Source organism: Augochlora pura, chromosome 7 (assembly GCF_028453695.1).
Source record: "Augochlora pura isolate Apur16 chromosome 7, APUR_v2.2.1, whole genome shotgun sequence".
NCBI classification, from domain to species: domain Eukaryota; kingdom Metazoa; phylum Arthropoda; class Insecta; order Hymenoptera; family Halictidae; genus Augochlora; species Augochlora pura.
In genome coordinates this window covers 34,628,150-34,654,267 of record NC_135778.1, presented here as the reverse complement: position 1 = coordinate 34,654,267, position 26,118 = coordinate 34,628,150, and the positions used below count along the sequence as shown (strand labels likewise).

At 33.7% G+C, this 26,118-nt stretch overlaps 2 protein-coding genes across 6 annotated transcripts; one reads left to right on the top strand and one right to left on the bottom strand.

Annotated features, from left to right (window-relative positions):
- The first annotated feature begins 4,733 nt into the window (after window positions 1-4,733).
- LOC144472474 (monocarboxylate transporter 12) lies at window positions 4,734-21,493 on the top strand. 2 transcript variants are annotated; one of them, XM_078185597.1, is made up of 6 exons: window positions 4,739-4,927; window positions 14,448-14,702; window positions 16,332-16,458; window positions 16,717-16,896; window positions 17,758-17,918; window positions 18,002-21,491. In XM_078185597.1, exons 2-6 carry the CDS (start codon window positions 14,489-14,491, stop codon window positions 19,033-19,035), a joined length of 1,716 nt encoding a protein of 571 aa, XP_078041723.1. In that variant the 5' UTR covers window positions 4,739-4,927; window positions 14,448-14,488; the 3' UTR covers window positions 19,036-21,491. The 2 variants fall into 2 exon arrangements, with proteins under 2 accessions (XP_078041724.1, XP_078041723.1); XM_078185598.1 differs by lacking the exon at window positions 16,332-16,458 and having other exon boundaries at window positions 4,734-4,927; window positions 18,002-21,493.
- A 65-nt stretch (window positions 21,494-21,558) lies between these two features.
- Rsg7 (regulator of G-protein signaling 7) lies at window positions 21,559-25,922 on the bottom strand. Of its 4 annotated transcripts, none has more exons than XR_013494424.1 (13): window positions 25,456-25,899; window positions 25,116-25,250; window positions 24,688-24,913; window positions 24,509-24,605; window positions 24,218-24,424; window positions 23,903-24,126; window positions 23,592-23,815; window positions 23,379-23,492; window positions 23,176-23,301; window positions 22,860-23,046; window positions 22,580-22,672; window positions 22,289-22,484; window positions 21,559-22,175 (listed from the first exon to the last, which is right to left on the bottom strand). XR_013494424.1 is itself a non-coding variant. In XM_078185600.1 (13 exons), exons 4-13 carry the CDS (start codon window positions 24,904-24,906, stop codon window positions 22,419-22,421), a joined length of 1,557 nt encoding a protein of 518 aa, XP_078041726.1. In that variant the 5' UTR covers window positions 24,907-24,913; window positions 25,116-25,250; window positions 25,456-25,675; window positions 25,851-25,922; the 3' UTR covers window positions 21,559-22,418. The 4 variants fall into 4 exon arrangements, 3 of the variants coding, with proteins under 3 accessions (XP_078041726.1, XP_078041728.1, XP_078041725.1); XM_078185600.1 differs by having other exon boundaries at window positions 21,559-22,484; window positions 25,456-25,675; window positions 25,851-25,922; XM_078185602.1 differs by having other exon boundaries at window positions 21,559-22,484; window positions 25,456-25,627; window positions 25,706-25,899.
- Between the last annotated feature and the right edge of the window lie 196 nt (window positions 25,923-26,118).

The following is a 26,118-nucleotide window of genomic DNA, read 5'->3' as shown; positions in this document are numbered from 1 at the left end:
TACGGGGAGAAGGGGTTAGGGACCAGGCTGGTCGGGTATCTTGGCCCAGTGAAATAATATATCGACTATAATGGCCGGTAGGGATGGGATCAAGTTCGATCTGTGCTCGCGAATCTGAGTCAATTCCAATACCTGAGTTTCGTTTCATAGATTAAGTTGTTTTTATTATCTATTTCCGTTCTATAACAACTTGATTTTTCAAACAAACTTGCGTTTACAACTTTAAGAATTGTTTGCTGTTTTAAAAGTAAAAACTCTATTGCTACTATAACAGTAAAATAACTTTCTACTTAGAGCGATTTATTATTGTATCCAGTTTACATAAAAATGAAAAAGTAAATCATTGGATTATCAATTTTCTTGCAAACCCTCTGAAATGATTAGGGAAACCTCAGAATTCCGTGGAGAACGATTTGAAGACCCCAACTTGGTCGGTAGTTTACCGCCTTTTTCGATTTGCAGTATATTTTCCTAAATTATTTTTATTAAACATTGTATTTTGGTAAATAATCAATATTATCAGAACTTTTAATTGCAATATTTGAATCTTGACAAATTTTTTAAATTTAAAAATTAGTATTCAGTTGACCGATAAACAGTATCGGGTTTTTCCGTAAGAGGTCGCCGTTGAACCGATTTTAAAACTGAAGATTTTTTAACGCACAAAACGAAGAGTTCGTAAGTTCAGAGTTGAATACAGCAAATTTAAAAGAATTTATTATACTTCAATGAATTTTTTAATGTTTATTTTAATTTTAGGTAAAGATGCTTCTTTGCACTCATTAATATTGCCATTTATGATGGTTATGCTGAAGTTTGGAGTTCTCTTCACTTATTCAAGCCTAGTATTTGGAACGCGTTTCTCAAGAAATGGTGGAAATGGTAAGCAATTTTTCTAAAATTATCAGTAAACTTTTTCTTATCATTGCAGAAGCTTCATTATTTACAATCATAAGAAACTCAACCCTCAACAAGATGGAGATCATGGAAATAATACTATCAACCATTAAGCCATGTAAATTAACTATGTAAATAGAGAGTATTTGTCATTGAAAAGTTGTTATTGCTTAATAATTAAAATAATAGGTTACTTGCAGTACATAGAGAGCTCTACAACAATAATGATAGGACTTATTGCAATGAAGTTGCAAGTTTGAAATTAATCATGTACTGATTCCCTAGAATTAATTAGAGAAGAAATTCAAAATTATGACATATTTTAACATGAGGATATAGCTGTTTGCTCAGTAAGAATATTTGTAAAGATCTGTATATTAAGAACACATCAATTTTGATTGCAGTTTTCAATACATCCATGGACTAAACTGAGTAGAATGATACACAAAGATGGAAAGCAGAAAATTTCTATCCAGGTACTTCTAGGTAAAGGTAACTTACTCATTACTAGCATCAAAATGTTACAAAGAAGCAAAATCTGGGGAAGTATCCTTAATGCCAGAGTTTTATTTAAGTTAAAGTTCATTTAAATATATCTTATTTTATTTCTTTAAGATATCTTTAATTAGTTATAAATGGATACATTCTATAAATAAAATAACAGTTTCACATACAAGGTCTATTATTAAATGTTCATCAAAGCTTCAACAACTCAGTAGGGTCTTCTATTGAATACAATCTATAGTTTCAGGAACATCAGAGTATCTCTGCACGAATTAAAAGAAATGCGCAACATGAGAACAATAAGCCGTTGTTGAGACAATGTTCTACAGTTTTGTCCACTATTGCAGACTTAGTCCCATCTCTAATGGCCGGTGGTCTGCGTGCTCGCTCGGATAAAGGTGAGAACCGGTGGTGCACACACAACAGAGGACCTGGAAGGAGGCATCTCCCACCTTTCTTAGCTTTTACCCGCGCGTTTCGCATGGTTTATTGGCTGTACAGGCAACTGCGTCTAGCACCAGGGCCGCTAAGTGAACTTACCTGGTATACTCATGCGAGGGGACAGCCACAATCCTCTACAGATTTTCAGCCCAGTTTCGGTACGCGGTTGGTGCACACCCTAGTGAAATTATTCGCTGGGGTAATTATTGGGTTGCCCGGCGACGGACTTCTCATTCTCGTGCTCTTTTTTGCTTTGTGTGTCGATCGTGTACACAAACTAGTGTCATAAACAAAGACAATTAGCCGAACGAAAATGATCAATGGGATTTTCGGTCCATAGGCGAATAAGGTGAACCCTTGGATACTTCTTGGACGATTCGATAAAACCCCGTCGCGTTTTTCTTGTTCTTCTTTGCGCCTTCTTTTTTTCTGCGCCTTCTCGCTTACTTTTTCTTCGTTGCAAAATAAGTATATTGTGCCGGAGAACGACTACCTCGTGGCACACACACGACACATTCGTTGGCATTCGGTCGCTGGTTGTGTCACACGATAGCATGGAATTCGCGATGCAGTGAAAACTCGAACGATTTCTACGAAAATACTTTTCCAGCCGGGATAGGCGTTCCTGCGAGACTCCGACTACGAGCTGCTTGAGTATTTGCCATTTTAGTTGTTACTATGGTTCGTTGGGCGTAATAACATTGTATTGCCATTACACTGAAAATAATATTTAAGTAATATCATGTACAAGTTTCTGTAAATAATAATATTTGTCATTACGTTGGAAAGTTATCTTTGAAGTAACAGTAAGTATAAGTCTTTGTAAATTACAGATTTTTGTAGTAGATTTCACTCTCTGGTGAATGTTATTTCTTATATAATATCTTAATAATTTGGAAGCTGCGTTCTGCAGTTTACAATGTTATTTTTCATTATAAATTACTAAACATGGCAGTTCCTTTCGATCGCCATATTGGTACTTACGCGTGCAGTTTTAAGAACATAAATAATCTATTATTTTTCGTTAGAGGAGTACACGCTACGTATAACTAACAGAAAATAATTAACATAGAAATTAAGTAGGTAGTTAATGAATTAACTTGTTTCTAGCAAATTTTTTACAGCATTGCTTAATACTTTTAATAGTTATCTTCTCGAGAGTGTTCCACGCAAACGGTAAACTAATATGTATCCATTTCGCGACTGTCTACTTTCCCCTGTGCCATTACGCAATTGTGAATGTATGAAAACGCTATTTTCTAGTCAATTTTCGATAATTGTCGCAATCAGTGAAGCACACGTGCATTCTGATTATTTCCATGTTCAGACACCTGTTTTGGTTTCAGGAGGTAAGGGTACTCGATATAGTATTTGTTAGTTCATGTAAAATTTAAACATCTGCGTTATAAATATAGTATCTGTTATTTAATTTATAATTTAAACGCTTAAATCATAAATACAGTTGTTCCACCTGATAGTAAATATACTCGGATTTTTCGTTTCCGTTCAAATATTGATGCATTTGTCATTTCTGTGGATTGCTTGAAGTGAGAGTAGAAATCCAACAGAAGTACAAGTAAAGAGAAAAGTAAAAGCCAATGAACTAGAAACTATTGCTTTTGTAATGCACTCTGTTCGGAATTATTGCATACCAGGCAACTAGTAAGCAAAGGTGCACTTGAATGAATGAAATAACAAATTACAGTAATTTTTCCAATTTAGACTTGCATAACTCCCGAGAAACAAAAGAAAATTATCTATTTCTTATTGAATTAACGCATCTGAACTGGCAAAGTCATTTCTTTTTACTCGATGTTTTATGCTAATACCAGTAGATATGCAAGTTGTAAATAGAAAATAGAATTATTCATAGTATTGAACTATTAATCTGGGTTCACCTTCAAATCGATTTAGAAAATTTTGCATGAACATCTGTAGTCTAAGTGTACCACACAAGATCGTGAAATGTGGTTTACGAGTCAAGATCGCGCATTTCCAATTTAAAATGACAATAGCAAATAAATAGGACGGGCAATCAATTGCCTGCGATTGTAAGCCGGTCGAATGACAAGCAGAAGTTTCAGAATTGCACGTGGAAAACAGAGTTGATGATTCACGAAAGATCTACATTATTCATAACCGAATAAATTCCCATAGTCGGAAGATCATTTCTTTCATTGATTCCGCGGTTTTTGTAATGACCGATGATTCACGTAGCATCTCAAGTAGCGACACTCGCGTAACTATCGGTTTTTCTTTTCCGCGTCGACCAGGTTATTTGAAATATACGTTTCGAAAATGTACTCTCAAAATTTTCCGGTCGAATTCGCGGAAATAACGAAGCAACAAACCACTTAGCGCGAGCCCTGACCTGATTGATTAATTAACTTCAAGCAGAACTAATTTTCCTTGTTATATATTCCTTTAGGGATTTAATCGCTTTAATCAGAAAAAGTCATTTAATGTCCCCTGCTGTTTCGAATCTCGGCTAAACAGAGCCTAGCGAGCATTCAAAGTATCGTACATTAAACGCATGCAAAAGAAAACTGAAAACAGTAGATAAATTATAACCAGATAAAGAGCTTATGGTGAAGCAAGTTTTCTTTTCTTAGGCTACTCTGACAAAAGGAATATCTGATCGTGGGCCCAGGGTTGATGAGGACTCGGGGAGCATCTGAAGAGGGTCCTGGCGATGACTGAGGGATCCTGGAACTGTGCAAGGAACCAGGGTGCACGAGAAAGCCGAGAGGACGGTCCCGGTTCGGATTTATGATGCCTTGCTCGCCGGCGATATGCTCGGCATCACCATTTTGGTTTCGTTGAAGCCGAGGGCAACCTTCGAGTGTCCCTCCGCCTCCAGCTCCGGCTCGAGTTGGACTGAAAGAAAAGGAAGAGGGAAAGGAACAAGTTCTTCGGTGCCTGTGCACAGTCTAGTTCAAGACTCGCGATGATAGTGAACGTCCTCCTCCCATGAAGATTCCTCTGCCCGGCCTCTGTCCGGCCTTCTCTGCCTAAACCAGAAACTAGTGTCACCCAGTATCGTGAACCGGCCAACGTTCGCACGGGTCGCGGAACCTCTCAGCAGGTCAGTGCACGTTTATGTCTTTCGAATGTAACAATTATGCGGCTTAATGTTGCTCCCGGGCCCGGGCCGTTACAGCGGCCGCCGGTTTCTTTTTCAACGTGTGCCTCTCGCACCATAATTTTTGGGTCTGTGGTCATTCTCCTTGTCGTTTTGCCAACTTCTTTTTCTTTACTCTAGGTTGCTTCTCTCTCTCTCTCTCTCTTCTCGCTAGTACCTGTTTTCTTAATTTATTGCTAAATACTTTTGGATCTGTCTAAATGTTTTGTCGATGATTCCCTTTCTGGAAAAATATTTGCAGACAGTTCTGTTAATAATTTTTAATGGCCAGTTTGCAATACTGGGAAGTATTGCTTTGCGATTTTGAGAAGCTTCTCTTCGATTATTTTATTTCTTTATTTTCAACATTGTAAGACGTAATTTGCTGTCTGTTATTGCCGCATGCGAACGGTTATGGTCATAATTTTTAATGGTCAATTCATTTTGTAATTTTAGGAATAATTTTATGATTTGATGTGTTGTTTGCATTTTATTCTGAATGTTTGTTAAGTTTATGTATTAAGTTTGAAAAGTTTATATTGTTCTGTTATGAATTTTGAATTTTAAAAGCTTGATACTGAATCTTTTTATTATATAGAAATCTTTTCCTTTTAGCAATATTATTTTTATATGCAACAATGTAGCACGTCTTTTATTATTAATTCGATCTACTTCTCTTTTTAAAACTTCACTCTGTTCGTCTTGCTTAGTATTTCATGCAATCTTCGCATAGTTATGTAAACTGATATGTTTGTTTCAGTGATATTAAATTGCGTATGTATATCTATAGTCGATTTACATTGGATCGAGCTTATTTTGTATAGGAGCAAAAGGATACTTGAATACAACGGAGATTATATAATTGATTAGAAAATCTTTGCATGAGAATTTTAAATTCTCGCATTGCCGATTTTAACATTTTAAATTACAAGATAAAAAGTTCAAAGATCTCAATGTTTTGCAAATTCAGAAAATCTGTTATAAAAATTGCAGGATTATAAAATCTCAAGATTTGAAATTGTACACTTTCATAAAATCTGAATATGTTCGTAAAAGTTAGAAACATCTTTGGCGAAATTCTAATCAGTGTTAATCAAATTTTACTAATAATTTGATTTCACTTGTCAGAACACTCGTGATTTACTATCTTCTTCGTTCGCCAATTATTATTCATGAATTTTATGCCTCGAGGAAGGTTTTTCCAGAGTCAACCTATTAATCAAGTGTCCGTGATTGTTGACTCAATAAGTTTCGTGTGTGCTTCGAAACACAATCGATGCAAGCTGACACGCACCCTCGTGTCGCTTTTTTTACCGTAACAATTCGACCAATTTTCCTTTGTTGCAAGCAGACAAAATTACGAAAATCGCAATACAATGAAATACATATTTCACAGAATTATGTAACATTACTTATTTGAAATTGCGCCGCGGTTAATAAGATTACATAGGAAATGCAATGTTCCAATAAATTAATCGCAACAGCTATTTAATTAGTAGCATTGTGCGCAGCGATGGAACTCTATTGGACAATGATAGTTGAATTTTAATTAATCGTAACATAAGGATAGATCTGCCAAGAGCGGCCTCTGTTTTTCAGTGAAATTTTTTTTTATCAGTTTTTATCATCACTGGAACATCATCAAATTTTTCAATTGTTTCAAATCAAATCAGATAAATTTAATGTTGCCGGCAAGGCGACGGCGTTGGTTTCACGTTTTATAACGTTTTTCCTGGAAATGCTAATATTTTTCCATTTTAAACGGCCGTGAGGTAGCAAAATTTATAAGGATGTTTCGAGCATAGTAATGGAATAGTTAATGAACGAAGCTACGGACGGCGAACATTTCTTAATGAAGCTTTTCAGTGATTACCGAGTTGAACGACGTGTTTCTAAACGAATCAAAGATTTATCGTACGATATCGTCAATCAATTGTGTGCAGGGAGTGAATCAACTGTTCATTAATAACATCCACACTGATCGATAACAGTGATCGAGGCACTATTCTATACACATGCTATTTGTGTAGCGCATTGCATTTTTCAAAATGAACTTTGAAAATTAATCTTTAAATCAATAGTTTTTTTATTGCATTATATTTCATTTATAAATCAGCGTATTCGCTGTTTTGTCTACACTCGCTAGATTACTTAATAAACACAGTGCTAGAATATTTAATGATTGAAGTTGTATAGCGGACTTTATAATCATTTTACAACATTGCTCATAAATAAAGATAGAGTAATTTAATTTTTTACCGAACTTTTAGCCATACTGCATAATTATTTTTTCAGTCGCGCAGAAATGAATAAAAAATTACCAACACATCTAAAAATGATCTCTGTTGATGCATTACGGATTACTAATAATTTTGGAAAATTGTTTCTAAACAAGGATAGACTCTCTGCCATTGTAAATCACTGTGTTAGTGCAAAATTAATATAGAAACGGTTTCGCGATCGTTCGCAAATAAAACGATCGGAGAGAATAATATCGTTGGCAATTTGTCGGCAGCCTGGTATTATTCTCTCGAGTGGTACACGTGACGTTCGATTGCGTGCGAAAGCAGCGCTAACTAAGGGCAATTAAAAATTGTATGCAAGTTGCATCATTCGAATGTAATTAATCCTTCGGCAAATTAAATAATTGTTTTATGCAAACGCGCCGGCTCTCTCGATAATGGCACTGGGGGATCAAGGCAGAAGCTATTAAAAAAACAAAATAAAACTGTCTATCGAGGCAATTTTGTGCAATGAAAGTGAACCTCGCAACTCTGTACAGTCGATCGTAAAATTTTTACATTCGTCGGTTAAATGTTAAGAAAACACAAATAGAAAATTAGAAAAAATACCTCGTAATCGAGTCTGCAAATTTTATGCATATATAATTGAGAAACGTTATCTAAAATCCAGTTCAATACTGCTTTGGTGTCAATAACCTTTTTAAAACATTGATTTTCAACTTTGTATTATCTTCAACGAAGTAGACCTCCTTATTTTGAATTTTCCGAAATGTCCATAGGTAAGAAGTACAATGTACTTCCTTATAGCGATTATAATATTGATATGTTGGACATTGATTTAAAAATGCTGGTTAATACTTTTGTCAATGTGCAAACCTTATTTGTTCTATTTAAAAGAAAGATAATTAGCGTAGCACTTTCCAAATAAAAATATTAAAGAATTCGTATTCCACAGTTACCGCTTCGGCAAGCAGAAACTTTTTCCCAAGTCGTCAGGTGATTATCATGTTCGATTAATGTTTACACCGAGTGCGAGTACGTTTCACACCTGGCAATCGAAATAAATCGTGAGTAATCGTGCGAAGGAAAGGATCGGCGACAATGAACGGCGCGTGACATAATATTTTCTGGTAAATGGGCAATTAAAAAATCATTCACCGATGGCTAATCAACTTTCTCGCTGGCATTTACGGCCTTCCATCGGTACACGCTCATTTTTTAGCCCTGAAATAATGCCCGCAAATATTGAGACGCTTGCGTGTACAGGTATAAACAACTTTCAAGGAGCACAGCCACTAATGACTCGATGATTTGTTGCTGGCTGAAAAATCCTTCGCGGACGATTCAACATATACCGAAGATGATTAAATTACTTTCATAAATAAGCCGATTCGACGATCCGCTGCTAAATAAAATCTTCCACGAATTAATCACTGTGCCAGACGTTTACGCAGGCCAATTAGTAAAAAAAATTATCGGACCAATGGAAGCTTTACTGCGAAACGCGGTTTGGATACTTTCTTGACTGAAAGATCGACAGACATCGGGCTTCGTCATAATATCAAATTATACTATACATATTGTAATTTTATGCAATACGATTTCATATATCGCAATTGTCTCCGTAATTTCACCTACTCGTTTTCGACAAAAAGAATTGAATAAAAGTCGGCAATCTAATTGCGATATACATATATTCATGTGCTACGTCATGCGGTTTTACGATCGAATAGATTAAGCACGGGGAGAAAAAAAAAAGGCAAATCGCGTAACAAATTGTTTCAGTTCTACTCCAGTTCCATCGAACATCTTCCGCGGCGTGGTGCACTCATGCTCGGCGATTTTTCCCGTTCAAGGTCGCTCGTGTGCCACCCAAGGTTACTGTGTATTAGGTTGTTGTCCTCATCGCGATCCACGATCGCCGAGGCGTCTTTCCTTTCGTTAAAAAAGGGGGGCCGAAACCGGAAATTTTATTACGCGGAAACATTCGCCGTCTCGTTTCGGGATTTATGACGATACCGAAAATGCCCTTTTTATCCTTTCGTCGCTTGTCGTTTGTAACAATTCACATTATTTATATCGCACGTAAATATTATTGGCAATATCGTTGAAATATTTTATATACTCGTCTTTGTTAAAAACTTCGACATATTATTATTCTACGTTTATTACAGAGTTTATTAACGCGAACGAAAATGAAAAAAATTGCAGAAGAAAATGGAATTTGCACGGAGACTCTCGGTACGGCGATTTCACGCACTCGTGGCACTCTTAAGTGGACGAAACAGTAGAACACGGGGAACACTGTCGTACCTGCCGATTAAAATGATTGAAGAAGAGAAATAACTTCCAGCGGAGCCAGTGAATGCCTTCTTCTGCGTAAAGATGCAACGAGAGACAGGTTTTAATATTTTCCACGGTGAATTTGCCGAATTGAAAAGCATCGTAACTGCTATTTTTAGATATCCGTGTTTCGGTGCAAATACCTGCGAAGACTTGTTTTCGTTGAAGAGGATATTTAAGAAGTTCCACGCGTTCTTAGACGTTCGTTCGAGCCTCTTAAGCGCCGGCAATTTAAAATGGTCGTGCCCCAAGGCGCTTCCAGTAACTTACCGTGGTATTTCCTCGTCGAACGTTATCTGACCTTTATGAAAATGATTCAGAATGATTTGTATTCATACGCGGGATGAAATACACGCGGTTCGGCTTCTTCTTCTTCTTCGGCTGGGCTTCGGCGCCGATCAAACTCGTGCGACACTTGTTTTCCTCATTCCATTGACACACATGCGCGGAAATTAGCTAGGGAATTTATTGTTCTTAACGGAGATCGTCAATCTTTTCTGCACACGATGACTTCATTCAGTTTTATGTTAAGTTTAAGGGTTTCGTCGAATCGTTCGTATTCGAATTATTATCACTCTTTACCCGCTACTTTGTTACTTTGCTGTCTCAGTACTTTGTCACCCGCTACTCTTAAACGGCAGTTCACCGAAGAATACAGAAAATGATATCTTTCTACAATGATAATTGCTAGAAAATTGTCCTTATTTTTAGTCTTCTGTCTAGTCGTCCGACCATTATCTTAAATGTGAAACTAAAATTACCAGAGCCAGAGACATTTTTTCGATTGTATGTATATTTCTAAACTTGGGTTGATAGTACATTCAAAGCCAAATTCCTCAGCAGCAGCCTTATCTTCACCTGCATCAAGACGATTTATTTTATGCATCAGGTTTATGCATCTCGCTTCCCATTTCAAATGCTATTTTAATCTGAACCGTGCATCGTCGGCTGTTTTAAATATTTTTTACCACCGGATTATGCTTGTACCTGCATGTTTCTTGAAAAAGATGTCCATTCGTCTTTGAATCGCACATTTAGATCTTTGATTAAAGACAAGAGAATAAGTTGTCGTAATCCTCCGAGTCGATAATTATTTTCATAGATATTTGTAGATCATAGCGAATTCATGACATTTGCGAATTTTATAAAATACTGGGGAACGTTTACTTAACGAACATCGACAGATACTTTTACCATCGTCAACGCTGTAGGGGATCCTTTGTTCTCTTTCGTTAGAATATTTTCAGAAAATTGCGGATTTACATAGAGATACGTAATCTAACAGATTTATGCGATGAATAGATTATTCGTTCGTTTCTTTGCCACACGTTTAGATATGTATCCATCGGTTTCTTGAAGGAAATGTGCCACAAAACATGAACAAAATCATTATTCTCTCTAGATAATTATATTATTATTGTTATACGCTACAATGTATTATGTATATAGTATAATATAGTAGTATGTAGTATATTGTTATACAGCAAGATACAATTGTGTTACATATGACGATATTTCTGTAATTATCTGTGACTGGGGTCAACGTTAGGCAGCAACAGTGGCATAATTTGTCGACGCTCAGCGCACGGTAACAATAATTTGATTCCGTTGGGAAGAATTAATGAGGTACGAAGGCCAATCTTGTTTTTTGTCCGAGTGGAATGCTGTATCTTGTTTGCACGTACGCGATAGCCGCTTCGAAGACGAATTCAACGACCTGCAACACCGAGATCTTCAAGGTCACTGAAGGTCGTATAAAAACATTTTTCCGTTGAACCACAGGGCCCGGTTTAGAACGCTAAAAATAGGGTGGTTTTTGCTATTTCCCTCGGCACTGTAATGCGCGACGACTCCGCTTGAGGCTCGCGGTAGGATCATTTTATGTTGCGAGTAGTTTATAAACAATTTCTTCTTTCGACGTATGAATCAAATGTTTGTGAAATTTTGCAGAATTACAGAAGTCAATTTACAAACGAAACTCTCGTAATTTGTTCATCGTTATTGTTTAAACTTTCCGAGTTTTACGAGGGTTACCGGTTCTGGGCATGGTTTCCTTTTGAAATCATAAGTTCGGCAGTATTACAGATACTATCGTGACAGAACAGGTTAAATATACAGAAATGTTTCTAGTTTCAATAAAAAATATAACACGTTACATTATTTATTAAATTGTAATTAAAGATTGAGCACTTTGTACACTGGTAAATCGTCGAAAAAAGGTGAGGCGCATACGTGTGCAGCGTCACGTGTTACCAGTTATCGAAACAGAAAATTGGTGGTTGTCAGGGTAATTGACGAACCCGTAACATTTTATTTTCTCCCACCAACATAATTCACCGTTTTATTAAAACATGGGTCGCTCTTACATACAATCCAGTTGAAGAAACTGATTCGAATGAGTAATTTGTTCAAGCAACCACAGTCAACTAAAATTTAAACATCAAACGATCAAGGAATATTTAAACATTATTCTCTCAAAGAAAATAAAAATTGTAAAACCCCGAAGATACTTTGAACCATCAAAAATTGTGGAGAGTACTGCACGTGTTGTACAAATTAGTACAGTGTTGTGCATCGTTTTGCCTCGCTATGTTTGAAAACTATGCACTCGTGGAAAGACGTAACCAACTTTTGGTAATTAATTAATAATAAGTGTTCCTCCTGTTAGTAATTGCAACATATTGAAGATCATCTAATAGCTTTAGAGTTCGTCGTTTCATGTGAACATATTTACTATAAAAGAGGCGGACTGTGAGTTTTATAAGCTTAGTGAAAGATACGCGCATATGACATTGGACGGCAATTACTCTCGTAGAAGAAAATGAATAGCAGCTCATTGACTTATGTATAATTGCAATAAATGCACCAATTAGGCACATGAACGAAGTGCATAATTGTAACGTAATTACATCGAAGTACGGTGACTCTACCAGAGAGTTTGTACAAATCCAGAAAAGAGTTGTATTACAATAAACCACTGTTTTTGGAAAAATGGACAATGCACGGCAAATGTGGAACGTCTTTTTATAAAATTATAACAGTTTGAATATCAACGAATTCGTCGAAGAGCGTAAATTAGTTTGGAGACGGTATCGGTGTAAGGCATTCATATTTTCAGCAGGTGTGAAGATTAAATACAGCTCGACTTTTTCGAGGTTTTCTAGTGACCCAGAAAGGTAACGCAAACAGCGGAAACAAACGCGTGTATTAGATCTTCTGGATGGTCGCTCGATCCGTGGGCAGTTTTAGCACTTTTACGTGCGTTTAGCAAAGTGTCAATTGCTCCTTGGTAATTAACGTCTCGTGATACCACGAAAAATTCCGCTGACTCTCATATACGTCAGAGATAGCCGGTTATTCGTCACGAGCAATGCTAAATGCATCATTCGCTCCTCATTGTGGATATTTGTTTGTTGATTAGATAAACTGCGAAGTAAAAATGGTTACATTGTCTTTCCGTGTTCACTGATTTAAACATATATCGAAATACCTTCCGACAGATAATTGCGAAGTATCTATAATTTTCGCCTCTCACAGACATCATAAACTCCGTAATCATCTCCGTTTATGTTGCTCTATGCGAAAAGTTTATTCTATTATTACAAATTCACTCTTTGTACACAAAACAAGCTATCATGATTTTTCCGATAATTCCTGTAATCCAGTGTGTTGAACAATTAATTGCTTTGCTTGAAGAAACGTTAATGATTTGTTCGACAGTTAAAATAATCGATTCGCAGTAATCCGTAATGAATAGGCGGAAAGTTCCTTAAAGCAAGCTTAGGAACGTAATTAAAATCGACAGCGTCCAGTAAAAAAATGCAAACTTACGTGTCCGTACGAGATTCTAAATCGGATAATTGTATGTGCAATAATTAATCTTTTAGTTATACTATTGGATACATTAATTCTTCCTTCTTGGTCGTCATTTTTTACGTTGATTCACGGGAGTATAAATTATATAGAATTGTAGTTTCTTCATGCACGGTATTTATACAACAATTACAGAGTACAATGATTACCACATCTGAAAAATCACAAGATCATAAAAGTATAGGAATGTTCAATATAGATAGAATTGTATATAAAATTTGTGTAAATAATTAGATGACTAAATCTTCAGTTTTCAGGAAGAAATACTTTTCTTTCAGTTTTCAAATTATTCATACGGCATACGTAGACCACTGATAACCGTTGCGCAACGATACTATAAGAACAAGACGATGATTGTTCGGTAAAATATTAATTTTCCTCGATTCAGATTTATAGCCAATCACAGAAAAGCAGTTTTGTTTTCTTAGATTTTACGTAAGTCTTGTGCAAAAACAAGTCGCACTAACAAACACGCGACAAAGCAGGTTTGCAAATATTGTTGGTCTCTTCTCCTCGTACGTATTTCGGAAACGATCGTGCGGTTTTTTGAAAACAGAAGAAAAAAATCGTTCATGCGGAATTAAGCGAGCACGAAGGAAATAGCAAACAAGATATGTTTTGTTTTCCACAGGAAACATAGCTGTAATCACGTTCACTTTATCCCGCAGCCTTGTACCAAATACCGGAGCATGGAAATTTTGTTTATTCGCTTAAAAATCCCGTTTTTTGCATACTAAACCGCTTTCAGCAACGATCTATTTAATGATTAGTTCGATTCAATCCCAAATTATTTCTCCATCCGTTCTACAACAATAAATAGATCGTAGGTCTTACATATTCCTGTTACTTGCACATTCTTAAAATATGCAATAAGCGGATTGCAGATTATTATGCATTTAGAACACTTTTTATCTAAAACTTAGCGTAGAAAAATATCTAGAATAAGTGTAGTGAGTGTTTTATCTTTAATTAAGTCAGTTAGGAGTCTTAATGAAAGAGAACTAATGTTGCCGTTATGATTTCAGATCAACTTCGTCAAACGTTCGTCAGAATCTCCAGAGAGAAAATGACAGTGAAAAGTAAGAAAACAAAGTTGGTCCCGCCGGATGGAGGATGGGGATGGGTCGTCCTAACATCCGCCCTGGTCGTCAACTTCCTAATCCCAGGAACAGTGAAGTCATTCGGCGTCCTTTTTGTCGAGTTCCTCCACGTCTTCAAAGCTTCTTCCACTGCTGCCTCGTGGATGCCAGCGTTATGTTATTTCTTGTACAATTCCTTAGGTAAACCCGTCGTGTCGCATTTGTTTATCAGACGCAATAAGAACCTCCATTATCCGACTAGCAACAAAGAAAATTAAACCGTTAAACATGGAAATTTCGTTCCCGGAATAGAGCATTCGTTAGTTGGAAATAATCGCTCTGTGTTCGATTGTTACCAGATTGCAAATTTATTCGTTTATTAGCATGCGCGATTGCGTGGAACAAAGCGTTCGATATCTGATATCTTCGTTTGCAGTATTGTCACGGTATTCTACAGCCTGTAAAGTAAAATCTTTAGCTAAATTACATTCTATGATTATAGTTAAATATTACCATTAACATTGCATTGAGCATATGATATACAATTATGCATTAGTATTTATATTGTGCAACAACATGTTCCAATAGTTGCGGACCAGTTGCAAAATATTTAAAAAAAAAATTTAGGACAATGGAGGTTTTATTGTATCAATAGTTGCTTGCCAGTATCTTCATATTGATGTTCCAACAACTTTCTTTCTTCATCGTGGACATAGTGAAGGACTAAACAAATTATAATTTCTGCACTGATAGTTATAGCAAAACATTGTACTCAGTAATTTTCAAAAACTTTTATAGCTGACTGCAGAGTGTTGCGCAAATTGAGAGACAGTAGAATAATCAATGGACTGCATAATTTATGTTTGAAGATATTGTTGCGTTGGTTTCGATTTACCGGAATTAAAGAGAGAAGTCTATAAAACTGTGATCTATAAATCACAGACCAGAGAGCAATTATTCCTGATACTCATTATTCTTCCATATAAATTGACACAATATGCTTTCATATATGCGGATTGCATAAAGCTGTTTTAAATCTGCGTTTAATATTATTCTATCGCGGACAAGCAACGTAACACTCTCGGGTCGACATGTAACAGGAAGTAAGGCCCCTCATGCTAACGCCATGGAAAAGCGTGAATGGCGACGCAATGATACGAAGGTCGTCGAAGTACGCTTATAGAGAAAATGCTGCGTACATGTTTAACTATAATTGCGAATATACAGGGAGATCGATATGGTAACGGTTCGCAGCTTCAAGGGTATAGTACCCCAAAAAAAGGGAAACGTCATATTCAACACGATTCTAGAAATAAACGTTTCCAAAGCTATAAAAAAATTTTTCGTTAATTTTCTAGAGTCACAGGAAAACTAAAACGCACGCGTCATTAACACCAAATAATAATCATAATAACAATGATCAATAGCGCGGACGAACCACGTCAAAAAATGAGAAACTAAAACTTTGTATGTGGATAGAGTGCGTCATTCATAACGCGAATCTCTTTTTTTTATTTGTCATTACAGTTTATGTGTATACAGTGTTATATTTCATTGATCAAATGTTAATATCTCTATTTTTGGTTTCATGGAAAAACTGCTTGGAATAAAGTTGAAATAATTCAACTTTATTAAATGAAGTCTATAATTTTTGTCTACTATTTCTTCTTTACTGTAATTTTTCTTTCTTTTAATATCCTGCTAGGGTACTATCCACCCTTAAAGGTTTGAACCGCCCTGTGAGAAAGTTAATATTCTTTTGTATTTTGTTTGCAAACACTTTCGTCCTTCACTGTGTAAAGAAAAAAATGATAAAGACATGTTTTATAGGTCCCTTATCGAGTATCTTGTCCACAAAGTACTCCTACAAAACGGTAACCATCGTCGGTGGCGCATTCGCGGCTGTCGGAATGATGTCGAGTTACTTTGCGAACTCGGTTTCCTACTTATACGTTAGGTACGGTCTTAGAATTGATCGGTACACTTAAAAATCACAGCCGAAAAATTTGAAAAATTATAGTTTTCGTGAAGCGTGTGATCAAGATTCTTAAAAGTTACAGAGTGTTTCAATTAAATCAAATACTAGCCAGAACATAAAAATTTAAATAATGAAAATGTTTTTTATGAGCAAGTTAATTGGAACACTCGGTATACCTATGTAGGAGAAAACGGAGAAACAATTAATTAAGGATAAACAATTATTTTACAAACACAGCTATGGCTTGATGGTCGGAATCGGTGCTGGTTTGACTTTCCCACCAACGGTGTACATCGTGACCGCTTATTTTGAAAAGCTGCGAGGTTTCGCCAATGGTCTATGCATTTCCGGTAGCGCGATCGGTACCATCGTTTTGCCGCCATTTCTGCAGTATCTACTCGACTGTTTCGGATACAGGTAATCATGTTATTCTATTGTTATTATTACAGAATAGTTATACATTTCATGAATTATAATATAGAATAAATTAATCTTGTTACAACAGAGTTAATATGACTTCATAAGGTGACAAATAAATATGCTATTGCACAAAGCTATTGTTTATTTTAATTAATATTGCCTACTAACATTTATATGAGTGATATAATTAATTATTTCAAGTATCGATAAATAACACATTTAAAATAGATTCACGCATGCGTAATAGGTTATAGATAGTATCCATGCGCAGTGAAGATGTTCTAGATGGCGGTATATAAAGAATCCGCGAAATTCAAATGAAAATTCAAACTTCAGTCTAAAATTAATTTCCATAATGATTTGTTCTATTATTTTACGCTTAGACTTGTTGTCTCACCTCTGAAGACGAAATTAATATATTTCAGGTCTGTAATCTTTTGCAACTGACTGTACATTGTTAAGGACACTAAAGAAAAATGATCTATTGTTTCCATGAAATAATAACAGTCACACCATCCATTAAGAATCCATTCAAACTCTTGCGCTCACCTAATATTTACATATACCACATGTTCTAATGATAAAATAAATGCATTAGCAGAAAATAGCCTTTGTTATATAACCCGAGAATGATAAATTACAAAAATAAGATAGTACTTTTCAGGAACAATTTAAAAAAAAATTTGTAGTTACATGAAACGGATATCAAATTTTAGTAGTTATGCCTTAATAATTTTCTAAGCTAACACATATGAAATCGTTTCTTAAATGACTGCAAGCAAATAAGGATGATTTTTAAATGATACCCTAAACTAATTACATCAACTGCTCTGATCAATTTTTGTTTTCATTATTCAGGGGTGCTGTATTAATAATGGGTGCAATTACACTAAATACGTTAGTTTGCGGCTTACTATACCATCCTGTGGAAGAACATATGATTGCTGTGCCCGTGGAAGAAGGAATTGATAATGATGCATTATCTATAGATGAACCTCTTGATAAAAAGAAAGAGACAGGTAGTTTGTTAAAAGATATCACGGTACTTGTTATTTCTTACTTATGTTATATTATGTTATATTAATACTTATTTCAATATCAGTGTTAAGTGTTGACAATGAAACTCAATCAAGCGATGACAAGACGCTCAAGGAAGAAGAAAAACTCGAGGATGAAGATTCACAAACAGCCAGTGACTCTAAGGAAACTGATTGCTCAGGATATAAGGATGAAAGCTCACTCGATGATAAAGAGAAAGAGATAGAGAAGGAGGATACCTGTAATTCAAGCGATAAGGATCTCACCAAAGAAAAAGGAAGTGTTTTGAACTATGAAAATGCGAGTGTATTAAGACGTGGAAGCACTAAATCAGAATCCAATGTTACGGATAACAAGAATGGAAGTTCAGAAATGATGAGGTATTCATTAAGCAAGAGTAAAGATGAAAAGGTTCTTGAAAGCCCTAAGAAGAGTTTAGGAGAATTATCTGAGAAATCAGTATCCAAGGTAGAGGAACCAGAGAAATCACACTTCTTTGATTTAAGTGTACTTAGGGATCCAATTTATTTAGTAATTTTGATTTCTAATACTACCTCAGCGATTAGCAATACCAATTTTATGATCTTACTGCCTTCTTATGCCATCTCACAAGGCTTTGACAAGAATTCCTCTGCTTTGCTTCTGTCTGTGGTCTCTGTTTTTGATCTAGTTGGAAGAATCAGTGGTGCTTCATTGTCAGACATTAATTTTGTACCAAAGTATTACTATTTTGTTGGTGGTCTCGGTACTAGTGGACTAGCTTTAGCGCTATTACCCATGGCAACAAGTTATGTTATGCTTTCGTTCTTTTGTGGACTGTTTGGACTGTCTTCTGGTATGTATATTGGTATTACAACAGTAATTCTCGCAGATATGCTTGGTACTGAAAAACTTAGCTCATCGTATGGTATTTCATTGTTTGTTAATGGAGTCCTTCAACTTGTTGGACCACCTGCCTGTGGTGCCATATTCGAATCTGTAGGTTCGTACAAACCCATCTTTTTGGCATTTGGTATTATACTTATTCTTGGCACTGCATTATGGGCAGTTGTACCACTTATAAATCGAAAGAATAAAAAGGATATACAATCTGTATAACAACATAACACCATTAGTATTATATTATGATATTGTATACAGAACTTTAAGTGCCTTTACAAACTGTGAAGTATTTTAGGTTTTTTTAATAATCGTATAAGGATTGCTATCCGAATAAGAATTTATCAGGAAAAAATATTTAATTCGTTTTACTCAATTTATTTTGATTTTTCAAACTACGAATTAGTCTGTTAATTAAAGGTGTATAAAATAGCACTTTAGAATATAATAGTATTATTTCACGAATAATGACATCACTGTTGTGAAAGTGTATACATAATTACAATAACTACAATTTCATGTACATTAACAGTACTAAATAATTTACAGTTTACTTATTGATATTAATAATCTATCTACGAAAGAAAGTATCTGAAGGATAACTGAAAAATAAAATAATTACATTATTAAGCTTATGAGTAATCAAAATGAGGAAGAGCACTGCTATAACATTAACAGTGATTACATACCAGTGATATAATTCTTCAAGTTTTTTAAATGGCGAATATTGTATTAAACACATTCCATAGAAAAAAATGAAACTACTTTTAAGTATAACTAATAACTAAATTAGTAGTTAGGAATACATTAGCAATGTGCAAACGTATGATTATTGTCCTAGAAATGGAAATCTATATAAAATACTAAAACATTAAGACTTTACAATATAATGTTACGAAATGTGTATATATACATTAATGTAAGTTTTAGGGAATTCATTATTTTTTTCATCTAAAAGTGTGCAATCATCATTGTATCAATACATAGGACAGAAGTTCTTAGTTAAAACATCGATCTGCATTCGCATATAACAATATTACTATATTCTTCAGAAAACTATTTATAAAATCAAATACACAATTTGTTCAACATGGTTTTCACTTAATAACAATCTTATATTATCGTGTAATTCACATTGTTTGACAAAGATAATTAGAATTGAAAATTAACTGATAACAGTTTTTATCTTTAGAAATAAATGACTTGAATATTGATATAGTATAAGAATAAAAATGACTCTTGTTCTGTTCATAGAACTTTGAAAAAATTTTAGAATTGTGCCAAAGTATTATCACATATAGTTGAAACAATTTTCAGCAATTTCTTGGTGCTCTAAACTCTAAAGCAATGATGATGGTATTCAATTTGCCTATACTCATTGTATGATACGTGTTACGCGTTACTGACTTTACTGACTTTTGTTAAAAGTTACTGACTTTTAATATACTGTGCCGATCTTTATAATCTATTGCAAGTCGGTGTTAATAAGATTAAATATAAAATAATCTCAATGTAACATTAATTTACTGAAAAATTAAACTTACATCGAGATATTTCTTATATTAAGATTTATTAATGAGATTCTTTTTATAGAATGATGATTTTTTATATTTGACATCTACAAAAGTAACCTTGTTTAAAAAAAATGAAGTTAGTTGTTACAAACTTTTCCTTATCATTTTATACGATGCCGATACTTTTTGATAATGAATGTATATTTTTATACGTTTTATTAGCATTAAAGAAACACAAACCCATTCTTATTAGTTAAATCGAATTTTCTTATCTAATAGAGATTTTCGTTATAATTAAACATTTAAATGGGTTTTGATTTTGGATAGTTTTTTATAACATTTAACAAACTGATTTCAAATTTTAATGATTAAAATTTTATGTTTTCATATCAGGATGAAATTAAAATTTAAGTAAATAAGCATGACCACATACAACTTTTACTAAATTAATTATATTATCAAAGATATTTCGTATCTACATTTTTTTTCAATTACTCATTGAGTGAAAGATACTTAACCAATGAAAGTAATTTTGATTTGCTATTGTTTAAAAAGTGATGGATTATCAAAGCACTAGTATATAATGTAGATCTATGCTATTTTGTATTATACGAATACTCATATAAAATATACAATGTCTATCGTCATTACATATCATATTTCCATCAAATATGTTAGTAGTTCGGACTCTATACTTAAGTATTTTTAGACACAGACATTAATTATACTTGTTGATTATAATGACTTCGTATAATTAAGTATAATTCAAATGTCCAAACATATATAACTCTAAGAATTATAAATTTAATTTTTAATTTATTTTTATACATATCAATTGATGTGTAACATAGCAAAAAATGACTTTTACTTTGCATTCATTGACGATGTGTTTCATTCTTTTTTCATGACAAATTTTTCATAAATTATTCTTCTCTCAGTTTATTTCCATAAAGAGAATTCTAACACAGAGTATTGTTAGATAATTTTTCATCGAACTTCACGACAAACTTAGTACATTACATTATTTTTACTATTCACATTGAGAAAAAACAGTTATAGCAAAATTGGTGAAATATTTTTTTATCTACGTTAAATATTGTTTTTTCTATCACATGATACTTATCTTTAAAAAACTTATTATGTGTAATAAGTAATGAAATTAATGATCTCTATTTTATAATAACAATGTAATCATTTAACTATTTTGATAATTAGATATTTGCAGAAATCATACGTTTTTCTATAAAAATTGTTCATCTATTCTATATTTAAGTATTCAATTTGTAATTTGATTTACTCATGAATATTTATATTTCTTTTTATAGACTGTATTCATATGATTAAGTTTTTTTTATGTTCAATTACCAGTCTGTAGATAAGGAATAAAATTAAAATATAATTGAAATGAAAAATTATTCAATTACATGTAGGTTTTTGTTACTTAGTTAACTGAGGAAATCTTTTCCTTTACTTTGTTACATTCCTGTCACTGTGAATATTTGCTCAATTTCATTTTCTTTTTAATTCTTGTCATAGTACATTATACATATATAATTCTTTACATGTAAATTAAAATGTATTAATAAAAACATGTGTTAAAACGATTCAGTGAATCGAAATTCATTTCCTTGTAGATAGTTTGGAAACCACTACCTTGTAATTGCTGTTTATTTTTAGTCGACAGATACATATTGTATGAACCAATCACAACTTAAACAAGCAAGCATCACAATGGTATGTAATTTAAAAGTGTATATTTAAAATAAAACTCTATATAATTCTTATTATCACTTTTCGCATAATTATTCTATATACAGTAGAACAAATTTATTTGTAAACGTCTCACTGAAATGTTCAAAATATCTTTGAATCTCCCACGCGAAAAGAATTAGGAACAAACATTATCATTAAAAAAGACAATTGTGCTTTGTTTACATAAATAGTATCAATGTACTTACTTCTGCAGAGGAATGCGTAAATCTTAAAGTTATTAAATAAATAGTGTTCCTCTTCGATCCTTTCTAACAACGGAAATACAGTTTGAGTTTTGGAATTACTTCCACACCCGAATAATTAATATTGTACTGATTAGGAGGTGGTTGTGTCTCTTCTTCCGCTAAATGACACAATAGAACGAATACCTTTCACAGAAGTCTGAAATAATTGAACGAAGGAAATTATTATAATCATCAAATAATTTACAAATGATTCAGTTCTTTGTTACTTCTCTTTATAAATGATATATTGACCTTTTTCTTCGAGCCATTTAGGAAGTCCTTATACATTTCCGACCGTAGATACCTCGAATAACTATCGCTTTTCATCAGGTGATAAACATGCGCCTAAAATTTAACAATAGTACGGGAAATTTTCTTATTATTCACGCCACAATATGTGATTATTATCTTTACTAACTCTATTGCATTCAATTCGTTCACTCTAATTATCTTAACATTATTTTAGAACTTGACTATCTCTCTAAGAAGTCCATTTATATTTTAACAAAAAGTTGTTGATTTAAACTTGTACCGCTGCTACGTCGAAGCACCATCGATCAGGTTTCTGCAAATTCTTCTTCGTTATCTCGTAAGATCGAGAATCAACGTTAATTGGACAACTAGCATCTGGGCCCAAGTATTCATTCCAAATTTCATTTATTTTAGTTTGAATTTCTTTCTGGGGTAAAGTTTTCAATTCCTGAACAGCTTCCCAAAATCTGAGAATTGTAATCAACATTCCATACTATTAGTTTGAAGTTATAAATAGAAATATGAGTTCAAGGTGAGGTTGCAGGATAAAAAAAGATTACTATTTTTCTTGTAGTATCATTTATGAATTTACTTACTTCAAATTTTCTCCACTGAATTCCTTATCTAAAAACCTTGTAAGCTGGTCTCTACCAACAGGGTCTTGTAACAGTTCTTGAAGGCTGAAGGCCCATCTTTTTACTCTTCTTGTTGATACTTCTTTCCTGTTAATTAATAAAAATTATACCTATTATCTTACGTACAAAGAATAGATACAATAAAAACACAAAAATTTACATACGCTAATCTTTCTTGTTCCCACATTTCAGGATTATCTGATACCCATGGATTTGTGAATTCAGGTTGTGTAAAAAAGGGATCATACTCTACATATTGCTCAAAATATCCAATGAGACTAAAAGTCGCAAGAAATTCTATTAGTATCTTGCAAAATTCAGAGTTAATAGTTCAAGTATTGAATAACGTTCAATTTCATACTCTAACTTTTACTTACGCCTCTGATACTTTTGATACTTTTGTATTTGGTCGATCTAGTATACTGTTTAATTCTGCAATCTCCTTACGCAATGCTTCCACTGATGGTGTCTCTTTTGATCCTTGTTGAGAAGAAGCTTTACCATCAGGCTTTAGTCGTAAATGTGAACTTGATTCTGAAGTTGATTTACAACTACGACATGCTTTTTTAATATCTAATTCTGTAGTATTCACACATCCAGGCTAAAATATATGTAAGAAATTAAATAAATAATTCTTAGTTTATAGATTATAAAGACTACAACTGTAATAAGTATTATAAAGGAATACCATTGGTCTATATACATCCCAAAAAGCCCTTTCTTGACTGTCCAACACTTTGCGTTCCAGTTTATCTCTCTTTTTGTCAACTTTACTTTGTGCTTCTGCCTGCATAAAAATGAACTCCCATTTTCGCGAAAATATCTTTTGTAATTTGGCCAAATTCTCAGCCTCATAATCTGCTAATTCTAAACGTGTTTTATTCTGCATTGTTCTCTTGCATAAATAAACAGCTGCAACATTTAGACTCAAGTGTAAGGTCTTTTTTGAAAAATAAATTAGTCATATCCTTCTTTAAACTACTCATTAACAAAATTATCATACCATAATCTGTATTTTCTGGTTCCCAACAATTTGATGGCCAAAAATATGGTGTTTGAAATCTGTAAAACGTATTATCGTTTCTAACAGTAAGGCAGTGGTCGTCAATAGGAAAAAAATATCCATGGGATGCCATAAGATGTGCCACATGAAGAGCTTCTTGGTCATCTATAGTCATAGTCTTCATCATCCACGATATTAAATCTGTACCTATAGTAATGATTCCAAAGCATTAATAATTTTATATGAAAAATAATGAATTTATCTGAAACTAATTTTTCTTAGATATTTTACCCGTAAAAACTGAAGGTGTTTTTGTCATAAAGCTCTTCACCGTTTTCACTGGAACACCTGATACTTCATCTGACATTTTTTCTACAATGGCTTCCATCTAAAATACATAGGACATATAGATGTATGTAATGACATATCATAAATAAACTATTTTAATAAATATTTTAATGGAAATTTACTTTTTGGAATACAAGATAATTGGGTGTATCTTCGGCACACGAGGCAGTGATGTGATATGTAAGACTACTCTGATATTTGTCAAATGTTTCCCCATTCTGATTATTACATTGATTTCTTTGATTATCTCTACGCCTTAGTCGATCAGTTGTTCCACCAATATCACTGCTCCTACCAGCTTTTCGGCAATATGCCGTTTTTTCTGAATTCATTGTTACCATGTCCACTCTAAACATTCATTTCAAGAACATTTATGTAAATTAATTAAGAAATAATAATAAAAAGACAATTGTGATATCTAAACATTGAAGATATCAATACAATAGGGAACACTTTCTATTATTACTTTTTTAAGTAATAATAGAGTATATAATAAAGTATATAAAAAATATTGCTTTAAGTAGACTTAAATATACAGCAATATACTTACTCAAAAAAAATTTAATTCCTCTTGACACAAACCAAAGGCAAGTGTCTAATAAGTATTACATTCATCAGACAATAATTCTGAATAAACGAATTATTCATTGTATTAAATCCATCCCAAATTTATGTTGCACTTAATCTGCATAATAATGAAAGGTATTAAACGAAGTAAATGAATAATCATTCGCATATTGTTATTTGAAATTATGTATGTACCTATAATTCAAAATACTACAGAAATGTATAATACATTTTTCAGCATATATTAATGTAAATGCCATTTATAACCATACATATCTTAACTCAATATTAAAAAGAAAACATTGAAATAAACATTGACCCACCGTCTTTTGAGAAGAAATTCCGTGTCATTGAAACAAACGAAACCACTCATCCATTTCCGTTTTGTCGGACAAATTGTCTAACTGATATATTAATTACATCCTCTACCGCAAGATAATGATCCGTACAATATTCTTTTGCAGATTAATTTCAAGATACGTTCCCTACTTGCAACTGTATCGAAATCGGAAATCTCTGCTGTTCATTAGATGATCAATATTCCTAAAATTGCAAAGAGCAAACACTCGATACCTGTAGATTGTAGATGGGAAATATTACACGTTGATCTCAAATGTGTACGACGTTCGATGATCAGTTAAGGATCACGAAAAATTTCAATGACAACCGAACTTATGGCAAATTGTTTCTAACAGCTGCAATAAAAAATTATATTTACCAGACGGAATTCCTCCGCGAATATCTGAAACGCCACTGCGCGTGCGATTTCGCGCTGATATTCACCCTCCCGATCGCTGTTTTCTTGTACAGTTTTGATAATGCACGCACAGTATCGTATTTTCCTTATTTTTGCTTTACTATGTCAATTGTTATTATACTCATTCGGGCACTGTATGATTCCAATGTAACTGCAGTTCTACGATCCCTTTATCAGTACGTTTTCATTCAGAACAATTCAGAGTTCAGAGCACACGGGAAAACGCATT

Excerpts from the sequence above, each read along its gene's own strand:
- LOC144472474 (XM_078185597.1), top strand. The coding sequence starts at position 14,489 with ATGACAGTGAAAAGTAAGAAAACAAAGTTGGTCCCGCCGGATGGAGGA. Across the intron at positions 16,459-16,716 it reads GTTTCCTACTTATACGTTAG|CTATGGCTTGATGGTCGGAA; the intron begins GTACGGTCTTAG and ends TTACAAACACAG. Across the intron at positions 17,919-18,001 it reads TGATAAAAAGAAAGAGACAG|TGTTAAGTGTTGACAATGAA; the intron begins GTAGTTTGTTAA and ends TTTCAATATCAG.
- Rsg7 (XM_078185600.1), bottom strand. The coding sequence starts at position 24,906 with ATGGTAACAATGAATTCAGAAAAAACGGCATATTGCCGAAAAGCTGGT. Across the intron at positions 24,606-24,687 it reads ATTATCTTGTATTCCAAAAA|ATGGAAGCCATTGTAGAAAA; the intron begins GTAAATTTCCAT and ends TATGTATTTTAG. Across the intron at positions 22,485-22,579 it reads TAAATGGCTCGAAGAAAAAG|ACTTCTGTGAAAGGTATTCG; the intron begins GTCAATATATCA and ends CAATTATTTCAG.